Here is a 16,599-nt window from a genome sequence, read left to right on the forward strand (position 1 = left end):
TCTTATCCGTAAAAATTAGCACGTTTCTAATCTAAGAAGTAGACAGTAAAAGCTTGGGGCGCTTGTTAAAACTGTGCTTTGGTTGGAGCATGTGGAGGCTTGAATCTGTGTCAAGCAGGGAGGTGAGTGTGCATATGTGTTTATATTTGAGAGGAGCTGGTGTTTTGTTCTCCATTCTCTACATCTCGGCTTTTCTCTCACTGTCTCTGTTATTGCTTTTTCACACCCTTCTCCTCTGGGTTTAAAAGATCTCCGTCGCTCGCTTTTCCCCCTCCTCGCTCAAATCCATTCCAGCTGAAACTTGCGTGAATACGCTGTGATCCCCTTCTCGCTGTAGGGCTTGAAGTAATACTCTGTCTATCAAAACGAATATCAGAATCACTTCTTATAATGCTTGTAATTGAATTCATACAGATAAAATTTCCACTCCTAACAGCGTGGGCTGAGATGGAGATTTGATAACTCAAGCCCCAAAGACTACCAGGCTTAAAGTCAGACGGGGCTCATTTTAAAATGACCGTGTGTCCGTACTTGTGTGTTTTGGCAGTAGCTGACCGTGAGCTTGATCTTTTACAGACGCAGAACCGCATGAAGTTAATGGCTGATAACTATGAGGATGACCACCACAAGGCCTCCAATTCTGACCAAACCAATCACAAGCCCTCTCCAGACCAGGTGAGCCAATCAGGGTGCACCCTACAGATCTACTTTGCTCTTTAGCCCTCATACTGTATATCTAAAAGCATTTTTTTTTGCCAAAGCAAGCAACACTGTTGTTATTGACGATATTTATGATTAGTGATTTAAACAAACTCCAAAGGCCCCGATAAACTGACAGCAGCATTCGTTTTTGTTCTTCGTTTAGGCGTCAAAACATTTTTATCAAATTGTGTGCATTATTAAACAGCAAAAGCATCGTTTTTAGTTAGAACTATTCTTAAATTCCTACTATAAAGCAGCCTTCCAGCCTTCCTTTTTATGTCTGACCACAGAATGAATCAAGGGAATGGACAGGATAAGACTTTACACATGAAAGTGGGTGGAGTCGTGCATCATCATGCTTGTTACATACATACATGTCTGAAAGTGTTTACCAGCCAGTGTATATTTTTGTAGAAAGTTAGATTGTTTTAAACCCCTGACAAAAACTTGATTTTGGCCTTTATTTGTTTAAAAAACAAAACAAAAAAATCGACTGTATTTTATGTGTATTTGCTTGAAGTGAATCAGGGCTATAACTGTCGACTTTGCAAGTGTTAAACTTGCCCTGTACTAATATATATAAAAACACTCACCGGCCACTTTTATTGGGTACACCTGTTCAACTGCTTGTTAACGCAAATTTCTTATCAGCCAATCACTTGGCAGCATTTAGGCATGTAGACATGGTCAAGGTGATCTGCTGCAGTTTAAACCGAGCATCAGAATGGGGAAGAAAGGTGATTTAAGTGACTTTGAATGTGGCATCGTTGTTGGTGCCAGACGGGCTGGTCTGAGTATTTCAGAAACTGCTGATCTACTGGGATTTTCAAGCAAAACCATCTCTGGGGTTTATAGAGAACAAAAAAGAGGAAATATCCAGTGAGCGACAGTTCTGTGGGCACAGATGCCTTGTTGATGCCAGAGGTCAAAGGAGAATGGCCAGACTGGTTCAAGCTGATAGAAAGACAACAGTAACTCAAATAACCACTCGTTACAACTGAGGTATGCAGAAGAGCATCTCTGAACATGTCCAACCTTGAGGCGGATGGGCTACAGCAGCAGAAGATCAAATCGAGTGCCCCTTCTGTCAGCTGAGGACAGGAAACTGATGCTACAATTCACACAGGCTCACCAAAATTGGACAGTAGAAAATTGGAAAAAGCGTTGCTTGGTCTGATGAGTCTTGATTTCTGCCCTGACATTCGAATGTTAGGGTCAGAATTTGGTGTCAACAACATGAAAGCTTGGATCCATCCTGCCTTATGTCTACAGGTCAGGCTGGTGGTGGTGTAATGGTGTGGGGCATATATTCTTGGCACACTTTGGACACATTAGTCCCTACTAAGCTTCGTGTCAACGCCACAGCCCACCTGAGGATTGTTGCTGACCATGTCCATCCCTTTATGACCACAGTGCACCCATATTCTGATGGCTACTTCCAGCAGGATAACGTGTCATGTCATAAAGCGCGAATCATCTCAGAATGGTTTTATGAACATGACAATGAGTTCACGGTACTGCAATCACCAGATCTCAATCCAATAGAGCACCCTTGGGATGTGGTGGAACAGGATATTCGCGTCATGGATGTGCAACCGATAAATCTGCAGCAACTGCGTGATGCTATCATGTCAAAATTTACCAAAATCTCTGAGAAATATTCATAGTACCTTGTTGAATCTATGCGATAAAGGATTAAGGCAGTTCTAAAGGCAAAAGTGGTCCAACCAGGTACTAGTAAGGTGTACTTAATAAAGTGGCCCTTAAGTGGATATATAAATAATGCCAAAAATTCTCTAAATCCCTCAAAAACATTTTAAGTTTTTAAAAATTCTAAGTAAACACAGAAATGAGTTTAAACTTTTTCTTTCTCTTCTCTTTCTCTCACTCATACATATCTGATTTACCCCTAAGGGCTCTGTCCTGATTTATAAAAGCCATTATAACCAAACATAAACAACAGGAAATTACATATTTCATATCCAATAAGGCACAGCATCCTCAGCTCCAATGTGTGTATTATTTCATATTGGGTCATCAAAAGAAAAAGAAATGTTCCCATTTTCTCATTCATGAACGTGCGCGCACACATACACACACACACACACACACACACACACACACACATATGAGTGCTTTTCTTGGAATAGTTGCAGCACACGGGATGACTCTGGAAGATTTAACTGGCTTTGTTCTTTGTTGCTTTTAAACGTCGAATTCCTTCGCCTTAAGCCTCTCTCCTCTGGATGGCTGTCCAACAGGAATTAGTTCATATGGAGAAAGAAAGAGGAAAGAATTGACATGATAAAGGATGAATAGAGAGTGAAATTCAAAGAGAAAATGACAGCATGTTGCATTCTTCGGTCCCAGCTCTCCCAGGAAGCACAAATCCTACTGGTTGTTATGACATGACTTGATGCGCTAAACGCGGTGTGTCATACCTGTCGGTGGACTGCTGGAGTTCAAGTGCTACATCCTAATTCACATGCTGAAAGAAACCCATCAGTCAGCTATGTTCTGCCCAGAACTCAGTGCCTATCCCAATATTCCCATCCATGTATGTACTGTATGCTCATTGAAACACACACTCAATTGCACACTCAATCTCTTACGCACACACAGAACTCTGCCATCCCAGGGAATCTCCCCCATCACAAACTCTTTTCATTGTCTTTCTCGATTGCCAAGAAAACACTTAGCTCACATTTTCCCTGTGATCTTTATTTCTCACGTACACATTTCCAACTTAAGTAAGAGCACCCTCACACATCAACACCTGAGCCCTCTCCAAACCTCTCCGATCACACTGTTATCACCTAAACACCACCACGGCAGAGCTGGGACCATCAGGGACCTCAGAAAAGCATTCATTACAGGTATTTTCCACAGCCATCCAGGATAGATGGGGTAGAGGTTACGTGTGTTACTCATTTTGAGCTCATACTGCCATGGTTTCAATTCCTGTTTCAGCAAAGCCTCCCATTTTCTGGGTGAAAGCAGTTACTTTTAATGCACTGTTTCACTTGGGTTCAATGACAAACTAATCAGCCTTAACTCACTGTTGAGATATGGGGAAATTAATGAGAAAGTGGTGTCTTCTGTGTTACATTAAGCAATTTTTTCACAACATGTAGTAGTATAGACTCACTACTGGGGAAAATGCTCACCAAACATGAACTTTCAATGCAATTAACGGCTTGCTCTCACCCACTAATAACTTCTTTCTCCAATCCCATGCTGCCTTGGATTAAACCTGCACTAATTTTCCACCAATAGGACGATGAGGAGGGCATTTGGGCATAGCCAATCATGTGCCCTCTACCAGCCATTTTGTTCAGAAGGGTGAGAAACGTCTACATATACATGGGGAATGACGCTCTTCCTCTTGTATTTCATCATTTGTTTTTGAGTGTGTTTTTCCAGCATCTTTTCTCGTTGTTCTTGTGTTTCATGTGATTTTATTTTGTTATGTGTGTTTTTGTTTTGTCTGCCTCATTTTGGTATACATATTTGTGCCGCTTGTGTGTTTATATATTAATTTTATCCTCATAAACTGTCAAACAAGACCTGCATATATCATACAGAGAACATGTTATCATATAAATTAGCATGTCATTCTTTTGCAATGATTTTTTTATTTTTTATTGTAGCATTCAAAGAGTGTTCTTATTGATTAATTTACATATTTTGGGACCAAATCTTAGTCAGAGAATTATGCATACATATTTAAATCTTGTGTTTAGGCCACTTTAAATTGGTGCCATGAAGACATTTTTGATGCTATGGTGGATCGCTACTTCTAATATAAAATCCAGGTCCTGAAACAAAACTGTTTGAGAAACATTGTTTAGCAAGAAGGTCGTTGGTTTGAGTACTAGCTGGGTTTGTTGGCATTTCTTTGTAGGGTTTGCTTGTTCTTTCCATGTTGGCGTGGGTTACCTCCGGGTGCTCTGTTTTCCCCCAAAGACGTGATCTATCGGTAAATTGGATAAACTAAATTGGCCAAAGTTTATGAATGTGAGCTTGTTTAGGTGTTTCCCAGTACTTGGTTGCGACTGGAAGGATTCCGCTGTGGTAACCCCTGATAAATAAAGTCTGATTTATACTTCTACCAGGAAGACCAGGGAGATAATTATGATATTAAATTACATTTATTGATGAGTATTATTTTAACAAGAGTATCATTTAACAAAACATAGGATTTCTTTGGTGGAGGCCCCCCTCCGTAGCTTTTAGATCTAGCTCTCACTGCTGAGGATGAAGGCTGGGGCGGAGCCTTCTCCCCTGGACAGGGCCAACCTGGTGGTGGTGGGGAGGATGGTGGGTGAACATCTGCGTCGGTACCTGCAACCAAATGAATGAAATGAATGGTCAGCTTATGTATTCTTTGTGTCTCGTGGCTATTGGTTGGAACTGATTTTGATGAGTGATGTGACATTAGGTCTTCCTGGTGGAACTAGCACTAAAAGACACATTTCTGTGTCAAACACATGTTTATAGTCTGGCACAGCCTGTGCCAGTCGCATACTCCTCGTCATAGCCATCGCCAACACCGACGCTGACGCGCACCTCTCAAAAAATGTAACTACACATCGCAAGGAGGCGTAGCGCAAGCTCTGTGGTTGGTCAGCTTGGTAGCACTGACGAGTGTGGGCGGGCATGAAAGTTACGCAAACCCATTGAAGCGAGTGTTTACAAGCGTCGAGTACCGTGAAGGAGCTCCAGGTGGAAGCTATTGTTTTGTGTTTACCTTACGATTTAAGTTGTTGCATGTCCGCCAGTTCCTGCCTCAGAATGAGTGAGTTTGAGCTACTTCTAAATTAAGGTTGCATTCAGAAAAAGAAAACACTAGCGAGAAACACGACACAGAGAAAAATAAAAACCTAATGCCAGTTAGCATTTTGGAAGTGTTATTGCAGAGCAACACAAACAGCATGCTGAAGTATGTATGCACAACTGCCGTGGGTCAAGCCGATCACTCAATGCAGAAGTATAAAACAGCTCTAAGGGACAAAACCGAAGGAAAATGAATGAATGTTTACATAAGTAAATAATTTTATCTTGAGTCCTTAAAGTTTTTTTTGATTTCGATACATGAGTTCAGCCATTGAATTGGCATATCCTTTCTCATCCTGTGTCGAACATTCATTCAGAATTTCTGTCACGCAGACAGTTGAATTCTTCCCTCCACCTTTATTATTTTACTCAGCCAGCCAAGGAACAAATCGACCCGTCTGTCTTCTGACTGCTCTGGTCTTTTCCTGTCTTTTCCCTCCAAAAAAACAACAACATTCTCATATTTGCCTGCACACTGACAGTTTTGATGGATGGTTTTGAGGTAACAGATAGACCGTAGAATACATATGAGCCACACATGTTCAAGCCATAGGACACATGCGCAAGCGTTCGCGTTCTCCCATCAGAGTCGTTGCCCCATGCCCATGGTGACGGTAAATGCCATGTGGCATTTTGACAGTAATTAATTAGCAGGTCGCTCCCTGTCGATGCAGCCCACAGATAACACATGTCTGTCGCATGAACAGTCGCATGCGGTAAAGCGCATATACTGCGAGTGCAATTAGGCGTAGCGGAGCGCTGGAGAACAGAGTGGAATTGTGTGAGCTGTGGGCCGAGTGTCTCAGCAGTGTGAAGGGAGGTTTTTAATCCGAACAGCTGCCCACATACACTGTGTCCTATTTCAGGCAACTAATGGGCCCCTTTTGCTAATGTTTTTGCTTCGTTTGCAGTTCTTAATGTCTGAACCGCTAAGCTGTTCAGTCCGATATGTTTCGATGAAGAATTCTGATCGTCCACTATACCCGTGGTGCCAAACCGTACATGTAACCCTAATATTACAGTCACTCTTTGAGTATCATATGACCATGTAAAAATTGTAATGGCATTTAGCAGGGGAGATCAAGACCCTCAGGCCTCTAAATGTATTAAGGCTCACATAAAAGGGCAGTCGTGTTCTCGGAACCGTGTTCTCAGGCCAAGGTAGAGGCAGGGGGGGGGCTGAAGTTGTACCGTACAAGCGCATGATTAGAGAAGGTAATAATCTCAACATGACTCTGATCTCCGTCATGTTGAATTGTGGGTGGTCGAGACCTGTTTAATTGCTCGCCGTTTGGCACGATAACCCACCACAACCCTGAAATCGCTTTCGGCCATGATCAAATGCAGTTTGTTTTAATCTGACTGTGTGGTGCATCGCTAGATGTGTGTTTACAGATGCTCACTGGCACTTGACTTTTTTTTGTGTCTGTGTTCTTGTTCTAGGGGGTTGCTTTGTATCCTGTGACCTCCTTTTAAATGGATAACTGGTGCATTATTCCAGTGTTATTGTGTGATGATGCGTGGGGCGTTCTGGAAATGTACACCCAAGAGTGAAGGGGCTTGACTCTTTCAGAGCTATTTCTGTTTTGCTAACAGAATATTTGTGAGCTCTGCGTTCAGGTAAAAATCAAGACAGACTGAGCTGTCAGAAGGACTGACAGAGCATCATAACCTGGAGTAACTGTTTATTTGTCATCTTGTCTGTTTGAATTACTTCAGTTTTAGCCTGGATTTGTGCAGAAAGAGTGTTCACTATGAACTTGATTGTCGTTTCATTTTATGCTGATATGGAAAGCACAATACCTGGTGTGGGATGCCATTGTGACCAAGAAAGGTGTCAACCAGTTGTATCTATTCTCTCTAAACAGGTCAATCATTCAGTTTTATTTTTCACGGGCTGCATCTGCCTCTCCAATTATCACATCACTCTTTCTTTCGTTTGTCACAAAGGTTGTTTTTAAAGTGCCTCACATATGACATGATGCCAGAGCGGGTGTTAGTATGTGAAGTAAAGAAGTAATGAAGACTCCATTGTTGTGTCACCTCTGGTTGACGACCTTAGACATTACGAACATTTTGGATGGTGCAATTCAATGGAAAACTCTGAAACGGAGTTTGGCAAATGCTAGCATATTCCAGGGGTCAGTGGGTACCCGTCCCGCTGGAGCAACTAAGGTGTAACCTCTGCTGAACCCGTCCCATGAGCACAACCACCCACCATTTGCCCACATTATTAAAACTGTCCCGCCCCTCAGTGAGAGAACAGAGACCTTGTTGCTGACTTGGATTTTTTTCTTCTTCTTCTTTCAGCTCAAAAATGGCTCGGCGGTCAGAGGGGGAAAATTTAAACAGCTCTGTTTTAGTCATTAATATGAACCCAAAATGCATGTTTGCTTTCTTATTTGCCTTTTGTACTTGCATTGTTTATTCCAGCTTGACTTTTTTCTTTCTGTCAGTTCCAACTGATTCCAGTCCAAATATTTATAATTAGATTAAAATGGGAAACATGTGGTGGCGAGGGAAGTTGCAGGGGGTCGTTGTTGAAACCTTCCCACCTCCATATGATTTCAATATAAAACTGGCCTCTGGCTCCATGCGCCTGGTGCAGACAGGAGGGTAGACAGTGGTGGGGCCCTCACTCAGTCTGGGGGACTTCGTTTGGCAGAGTGCAAACTTGGGGTTTCTGCGGAGCCCCTGAACCATGCTGCCCCACTTCCTGTACCGTGAAACTGAGATCTACATCCCTGGAACAGAAGAGAGTCAATGTACCCCAAATGGCTCAATCAGTCTCTCTCTCTGAGAGAAATTGCTTCTCCGTTTGTCAGAGTAAGAGCATGCCATAGGAAATGAGGAAATAGGGTGCCATTGGAAACATACCCTAGCTCCTTACCAGGGGTCAAAGTTTGTTTGACGGATGGCCGTTGTTCACAGGGCCAGCGGAGCAAAATGTCTCTGAGCCAATCAAGCATGCGACAGATATCAACCAGTTGGGTCCCAGCAGCATGCATGCGGTGAGTTTTATCTGACCCTGTAATCGGAGCCTCTCACTCGGCTTGATGAGAGACCGATGACTGCCCTTGGAGACGAGACGAATGGCTTTATTTCTGCAGCAGCTACATTTGAACTGACCAATTGGAAGAGAGTTGCGATGGCAGCATCTGAGCATTAAGATGATGTCATGAAGGATTAGCTCACCTATAAGAGCTCTTATAGGAGTGTGTTGATTCTCTCCTCTGTCAAGGCTTTTGGCTCAATGTTTCATGCTGGATCCTGAGAGAGACTCTGCTTAGCATCAACCGGATAGACGATGACTTTCCCCGCCACCTCTGCTTTTCACGGATTATGTCAATATGTGTATTTTCTGAAAGGAATTCGGAGTTGGCTCGCTTGGAGATGGTACATGTTTAGGGAGGTTAAGTTCACTAGTCATGTCAGAAGCTATCTCAACACATTCCATTTCTCACGATTTCCACTCAAGCTATAAATAGTTGTGTGAATTTGGATTCTATCTGCCTTATGGCACAGCATTTGTCTTTTTTTTAAATACAAAGGTGCCGCTTTTGATGTGCTTGTTCTCACCCTCTCTCCCTCATTCTTAATGTTCCCTCCTCCCCCCTCTCTCTGTCAGGCATAACTTTGCTTTTTTTGGGCAGTTTCGTTTGCCCAGTCTTGCTTCACTGCCTGACTGTCCTGCTTTTTAAGGCCTCAGCAAACCACACGTCTTGGCCTAGTCTCCCAGGATGCATCACTCAAGAAAAATACATTTTAATGGCGCATCCATGTTTCTGGTTTCCCTCTTGGAACTAGGCAACCCAAGGACGTACTGGCCAGCTGGGTTCTGCTTGCCTGGTCTATGTCAGAGGGTAAACTAGGAAAATAGTCTAAAGATGTCAATCGAACCACAGCAATTTTAGTGAAAACTTTTTTTATTTTTGCCCTACCATTGCATCAGTTCTCCCTTCAGAGTCTTGAAATTGATTTTAGTCTGTCATTAATTGGTGGGTGCTGGCAATGGTAAAGTATGGATTTCTGTTGTTGACCTCAGAATTACCAAAGGACTGCGAACAATGTTATCAAAACAAATAATCTCCTTTCTCCTCAAACCCACTGAACCTAACGTGGCAACGATCTCTGTGCAAGCTGCTGAAACAGTAAAGTTCGAGGCTCATTGTGGTGGGGATTATGTGGTTGGAACGTTTTGGCCCCCTGGTCCAGGGCGCCATTTCTGGATGTGTTAACGGGCGGACGTGGGAGCCCTACCCTGGGCACTGCGCCCGTCAGCTTCCCTCTCCAGGTTAGGAGGGGAAAGTGCTCGTAATATTACTTAGTAATGGTCCATGACCATGAGCTGTGGAAAATCCTCACAACTTTAGAGAGTCTGCTAACTGATAACGCAATTGTCTGAGCATTTCCCACTTCAGTGGAGAGCTGAAAGAAATTAATATTACTTGAAACTGCATGTTTTAAAATAACTAGGATCATGCATGGTCTGGAAAAGCAATGCATCTGGAAGTGGTGCCGAAGTAGGGCTTGGTAATGCCCTATTTTCCTGGGATTCATCGCTGGAAACATGTTGATGTGTTTGCTTCCAGATTGTTCTTGTTTTTACACGTTTTTTTTAGACATGCAGTGTCCTAATCTCTGCTCGTTGAATGTTAGCTTCATACCTCTCATAAACTCCCTCCGGCATGTCAATAGGCTTTAATGCTTTCCAGAGCTGTGGATGGGGGGCCTTGAGCAGGTTGAGCCCTCTGGCCCCCCTGCGGACGCGCTGGTCTGATTTAAGGCTGATAGGAAAGAGCTGGCTCAGATTCTGCACCCTGCCTAAGCTGTCCAACAACCACCTTAAATCTCCCAGTTCATTTAGCACTTAACCAGCCGTGGACGGAATGAGCGTTGGAGACCGGACGGGTGGAAACTGCAGCCTTGCTCCCTCTCCTTTTATTTCTTCCTCCTTTTTCAGCTTCTTCCTATTTGTCTCTTCCCCCACCCAGCCCTTTGTTTGGTCTGTTTCCTTTTTACTAGCTCTCCAATTAAACCTGAAATAAAACTGAGGGCCTAAAACTACATCTATTATCAATCAATAAAACAGAAAAGAGATGAATGTAAGATGCATATGTGTAGAGATATCTTGCCACTCTCGGACACAAGTTCATGCTATGTTAAAGTAGGTATGAATGGAAGGGCAGTAGTATACATTATATTAACATGAATGGTGTAGAGTTCATTTTAAGAAGGTATAGAGATCTCATATGTCCACAATGTGGTTTCTTTTCTTTTTTGATAATTTCTATGATGTAAACAATTTATTTTGGATGAATCACACATTATTTATTTGAAGTGTTTTAAATTTCTTACACATTAAGCTCAAATATCTTGATAATGTTAATATAAAATGTCATTAATACTAAACTAAAATATTAAGAATAGTTGTTTTCCTGTATTACCCCAGCTTTTGTGAATGCGTGTCAATTTCTCTTTGAACTACTGAGCTGTTAACACACTTCTTCCACACCTAAATTATTCCTGTCTCTAAGGACCAGGTTTGATTGCAGAGGATTGTGTATTTCATACCCTCCGGGCCAGAGGGAGTCTGCTAGAGCCATCTCTACCAACTCTGCACCCTTGAACCCACCCGAAGCCCCATTCTGCCCCTCTGTCTTTACTCGTGTAGTGGCGTAAGTCTTCTGGTGTTGAGTGCTACACAGGGGAAACCCTTTGACCTCAGGATGTGGTTCTCTTAGATCTCTCCATCCACAGCTGTTCTTAAAACTCCTCTTTTTCATCTCTTGTGTAGCACTGACAGTAAGACAAGAGAGCCATCTCGAAAGTTTGTAAAGATGAGACCATGGGGATGCTCCTGCAACAAAACTACTCCCAGTCAATTTTAATACCTGGAGAAAGCTATCTGTTAGCATTCCCATTCATCATCAAGGCAGTTTCTCGGCTATCCAGGCAAACTTTGGTTTCTTGGGATGCACAAATGCATAAAACTGCAGCAAAGAAACAACAAAAATAATGCAAACAGCAGAAAGCTTTTTAAGACCCCAGATAAATGGATGCCATTAAAGGAACAGACCCAAGTCAAAGGTCTTCCTAGGCTGAAGTCGAATGTGACACATTTATGGTGTTGATTTAAATCTTTTGTCCATGGCTTTCTGAGCTCCCTGTAGTCATGTTCAGGCTTTTAGTCATTAACTCGTCTGGTTTGCCCTCACAGTGGGGTAGATGTTCTGGAGCATTGCTACATGCTCAGCCCTTCCTCTGCTTTCTCTTCAACACACCCCGTTAATGATACTCCTCAACCTTGGCTAGAAGAGGTCAGGACCTTCTTTCACCCAAACACCCCTCACCTTCAGGGTGATGACCCCCATGGTCACTCCCCCCACATCCTGGGGTGAAACTGCAACCCACACTACAGCTTAACTTCCCTTTTCCAGATGCTAATTCCTACTTGGCAGTTATTTCTGTTTTTTTTTTTTGCTCATTACGGCTGTGGATTTACACAAGCTCACAAACACACAATGAATGGAATGCCATCCCTAGACTGCAGCCTTCATGGTCTGTTTAAATGGCGCTATGATGGTGACACTGGGAGTTACCTAGTATAAAAATTCCCTCTGTCCTTCTCCAGAGTCAACAGTAACATGCCATGGCTTTTTGTCCTCCTTTCCCCCACCCAGTGCTATTAAAGACCTGCTTATTCTATTAGGCAGTGACTGAGTGAGAGCTTTGGCATGTAAGTGAACGGTCATAAACCCCCCCACCAGTATAAATCTAATGGCATTTATATAAAAACCTGCGTAAATAGGTGACGAGGCTCTAAGTTCATAAAAGCTACAGCAATGGAGCAGTGACATGCATAAATCTTGGATCTCTTAAAACATGAGGGCTGTTGTAATTTTGCTGCATGCAAGACAGAAAAAGGTATTGTAGGAGCTTTTTGGTAAGAAACTTCGATCCAAAAAAAAAAAAACCTGTATGTATGTGTGTGTGTGTGTGTGTGTGTAAGCATGGCTCTACCGAGATATATTGAGAGTTGTGGATGGAGGTAGTGCGGTCAGTTGCTTATGAAATGACAGTATGGAAAGACAGACCTCCTCACCTGCCCTTAATCTGCCGCCCGGATCTGCTTTCCGCGCTCGGATTACACATGTTTCTGTTCGTTCTCTTTTGGGAGGTATGTGTGCATGTCTTCGCCCCCTTACCCTTTATTTGACAGTCATTATTCTCTCATGTCAGTGTTTTTTCGAATGCTGTGGCGGTGATTTGTCTTTTTCTTGAAAAGTACTTTATGACGGCAGGCCCACCGGCCTTGTCAGTGTCTTGCAGGTTTGAGGCTTTGCAGTCCCTCCTTATCTTTATCCCCTTAACACTCATGGATGCGTAGCACAGTGAGACTGAAAGAGGATAGCCCAATAAAACTCTCAGCCACGAGAAACGATGTGCGCCAGGGTCCAGCTACTGTGAGAGAGGCCTGAGATTCGCGGATCCTCCCCCAACCTGAATGAGTAGAGCTGGGCTTCGAGGCCACGTCTGGGGCTTCCTGTGCCTCCGGAGTCTTTGAGGAAGGAGCCAGTGGCTTGTCTCTGATGGACCGCCTGACTGACAGCATTGATCGAGTCTCCTGCCTCTCAGTGTGGGTATCAAATGGCACCCGATGAGCTGATAGGTGATAAATGAGAGAGGGAGAATGTGAAGGAGGCCGGTCATTGTTGAGGGGTCTGACTTCTTTTCCCCCCTGGTCTTTTTTGAGGAGGGGTTCTTGAGCTATGACCAGGTAGACGTAGGTATGCAATACAGCACAGCATCTGGTGAAGACAGCTTCTTTTAGAGAGGGCATAATGAAAGGGAGCAGATGGACAGATTCTTCAGTGAACCTTTTGCAAATGCTATGCTTTCAGAGGTGTATGGTTCAAGAAGGTGATGTTTGTGATCGAGGTGATCAGTGTTGCAGAGAGGAAGAGAAGAGTCAAGGGTCTTTGTGGTCAACAGTCCAAATCTATTGATATGTTTGTCCTTCAAGGGTCAGTAGAGAGTCCCAGGAGTCCTGAGTCTGATATTTATCCGTCACCATCACATCAACAGTCATTCAGTCAGAGTGATTAGGTTATTTGTGTGTGTAGACACATTTAGCAATGTGCTTTGTGGGTTTATTTTCAGTGCTGTCTTCACATATATGTATAAATATGCAATATTTGCACCATTAGATTTCTGTGACAAAATCAGAGAGTGGATTACAGATTGGGTTGATGTTATATTAATATTATGAAAGCAAACAGCATCCCTGCATTGACTTCTAAAGCGACCTAATCTCTCTTCAGAGAATTTTTATTTGAGGGGCTTCCAGCAAATGTATGCAACTGAAATATCATAATCAATCAACACACAATTAATTTGGCTACATAAATGAAATGGCAGAACTTTAACCATGTCTGGGAGATGGAATAGCTGTTTAAAAGGTCTTGGAAAAATGATGTCACACAAGTCATGATGGGTAAACAGGGACCCACTTCCATCCATCGTGTGTGTCCAAAGCAAGACGAGACAAATGGTGCTTTGAGTGGAAAATTCCCCTGTTGTAAATCTGTCACCTGGGCCTGATATTTGTTTCTGTTATTGTTGCATTATTTATGATCTCAGTCTACCACAGGACCTTTCAAAAAAAAATTAAACAGCAACACGGTACAAGCCAAACAGTTATGACAACACCCAGTTGACAGAAAACATCACCGTCTGTGACAAGACTAATGTTAGCACATTGGCCATCCTCAAGAACTAACAATACATGGTTCTTGATTAAGCCCACAGGGTACTTCAGGTCATTTCAGTGCACTAAAAATGTTGTCCTTGTCCAGTGTCTGCGCTTTTTTTCCCCAAAAGTTATGAGTGATAATAAACTAATGTTGGCTTGTCAACCTGACATCTTCTGGTCAAACTAAGTAGTGCAAAAACGATTCAAAGCATATGCGCAAGCTGTGCTCACATTGGTTACAAAGTCATGCAGTGAAAGCTCCCATTGATCTATTGACGAACGAAAATGTGCATCAGACCTTAGTGAATAAATAACATCTGAAGTATAATTTAGGTTATATACTACTAACCTGAGTCCAGGATGCTCAGTGAGGATTTTAGGACTGTTAATCAGCATTCTGTCACCACAAAGGTGTTGACTTTGCTGTTAAAACCATAGTGTGACGGATGACGCTGTGTTTAGACATTGGTCTGCGACTCAGAACTGGAGTCCATTCATCCTTTCTCAGAGCAGATGGGGAGGAAGAGAAGGGAATAAATGTCAAATCTCATCACTTGTTGGGCTATTTTAAAGCTTATTAGCGCACAGCATGCTTTCAGTCAAGCATGTATGTTGCAAGTCTATGCGTAATGGTGTGTGTGGGTGCACATTTATATGGCACTATCGCTAAGGCTGGGTTTGCCTTAACTTGGTTGCTTTTCAGAACATATCCGCCAGGCCGTTTGTCACAGCGGTTTGGAGGGCTTCTATCAAACCGACTTTTTAAGGCTTCGTCCCTGTTTCTGTGGCTGCCAGTCAATCTGGAGGCCCCGTATATCCTCCGGCAGTGCCGCTTGGCTCAGATACAAGACCTGACAGAGATGCGGAAGGAGGTATCGCCCCTTACAGCTGTTTAAGATCCGGCTCTGATATAAAGGGCTCGGCTATTGGTCTGCCGTGTGTCAAATAGATAAATGTAGACTTTTTTTGTCACAGCTGATTCAACAGATGAATTCAACAGATGAATTCCTACCTTATTATTCATTCACCGTGAAGCAGGGCTTTGGATTTTGGCACCCAATTGCACTTTAGTAGGTTTTGTAGGCCGGGTCGCATTTGACCATAGACTAACAAGAGCATGATGTAGGTCTCGGTGTGTCTGCTGCCCCAGTTCTGCAAAGAGACCCAGTTTAATTGGTTCCAGAACTGAGAAGAATCGTGCTTCATGCATTCCTCTCTTTCTCAACTCGCTTTTTCTTTCTTAAAAGCTCTTCAAACCAAGCTTTCGCGCTCATCCTCCACCTTCCTCCATCTCATTTCTTTCACAGTTTTGTTTGATCGCACTCTGCGGCCAGAGTCCACCCTAGAGAGCCTTCATGGCCCCCGGCGAGCCAACGAAAACAGAATAACATTCTGCCCTGGAAAGATACAGATGGGGTTAATAAGAATTAATAAAGTGTGGGGACACAAATGTTCCCGCAAGCTCGGGCTGCTTCAAACCAAAGCAGACTCTGTCCCTGTCTTCCCTTACATCTCTCTCATCACTCACTCTTTCTTTTTAGCCTCTGCTTCCTCTCCCCACTTCTTGACAATCAGGTAACTGTATTTGCTTTCTGCCATTGAGCGATGAGGAGCGTTCAGAGAGCTCCCTGAGCCATACTATGTTCTCGGTCCTCTTTTGAGACGGTTTTTATATGGAAACATTTCAATACATCTTTTTCTGTCATGTGCTGTATGGTTATATTTCAAAAACATTGCTCGTCTCTCCCATCACAAAAATTATAGGTCCGCCATTGTGGCCCAAAAACTCCCTTATGTAACATCTTTATTTATATTAGAGAACGTGATCTAGAGAAGAACATGCGGTCACACTTTATTTTGATGGTTGGTTTATTAAAGTTGAGTTACATTGCATCTAAATGCCTACTACTTCTCAGTAGATTATAAACAGACTGTTAGGTTAGGATTGGGGTTAGTGTAAGTTGACTTGCAAAGTTTCTTATAGCCAGTTAAATGTCTGTTGAAGGAGCAGTATCAGCAGATATTAAGCAGACAGTCTACTAATACTCAAATGGATCATCAAAATAAAGTGTTACCGAACATGCTTGGTTTTGAGACTGATCTTTGCATTATTGTTTATATTAGTAAATACATTAAATGTGTATGTATATAATGCATTAATATAATATATAATATTAAATATATTATATAGTTAATACATTAGTATTTTACTATAGCGCTCAAAGTTCTGTGATTACTTGCCGGGTTTAAACTCCAGTCTCTTTAGTTCCATTTTAGGCAGTGCTACACACAAATGAAGCATTTGA

General features: G+C 42.7%; 1 protein-coding gene across 5 annotated transcripts in view; it reads left to right on the plus strand.

Annotated features, from left to right (window-relative positions):
• erc1b (ELKS/RAB6-interacting/CAST family member 1b) overlaps positions 1-16,599 on the plus strand; it is a 307,170-nt gene that overhangs the window by 262,939 nt on the left and 27,632 nt on the right. For 4 of the 5 annotated variants that reach the window (XM_088649956.1, XM_088649957.1, XM_088649958.1 and 1 more), the window contains one exon: positions 577-675. In XM_088649956.1, coding sequence (XP_088506082.1) covers positions 577-675 — 99 coding nt within the window. Of the gene's footprint in view, positions 1-576; positions 676-3,978; positions 4,045-16,599 lie in introns of all 5 variants that reach the window. The other variant, XR_015942247.1, reaches the window with a different exon arrangement.

Source organism: Danio rerio, chromosome 4 (genome assembly GCF_052040795.2).
Source record: "Danio rerio strain M-AB ecotype USA chromosome 4, GRCz13ab, whole genome shotgun sequence".
Lineage (NCBI taxonomy): Eukaryota > Metazoa > Chordata > Actinopteri > Cypriniformes > Danionidae > Danio > Danio rerio.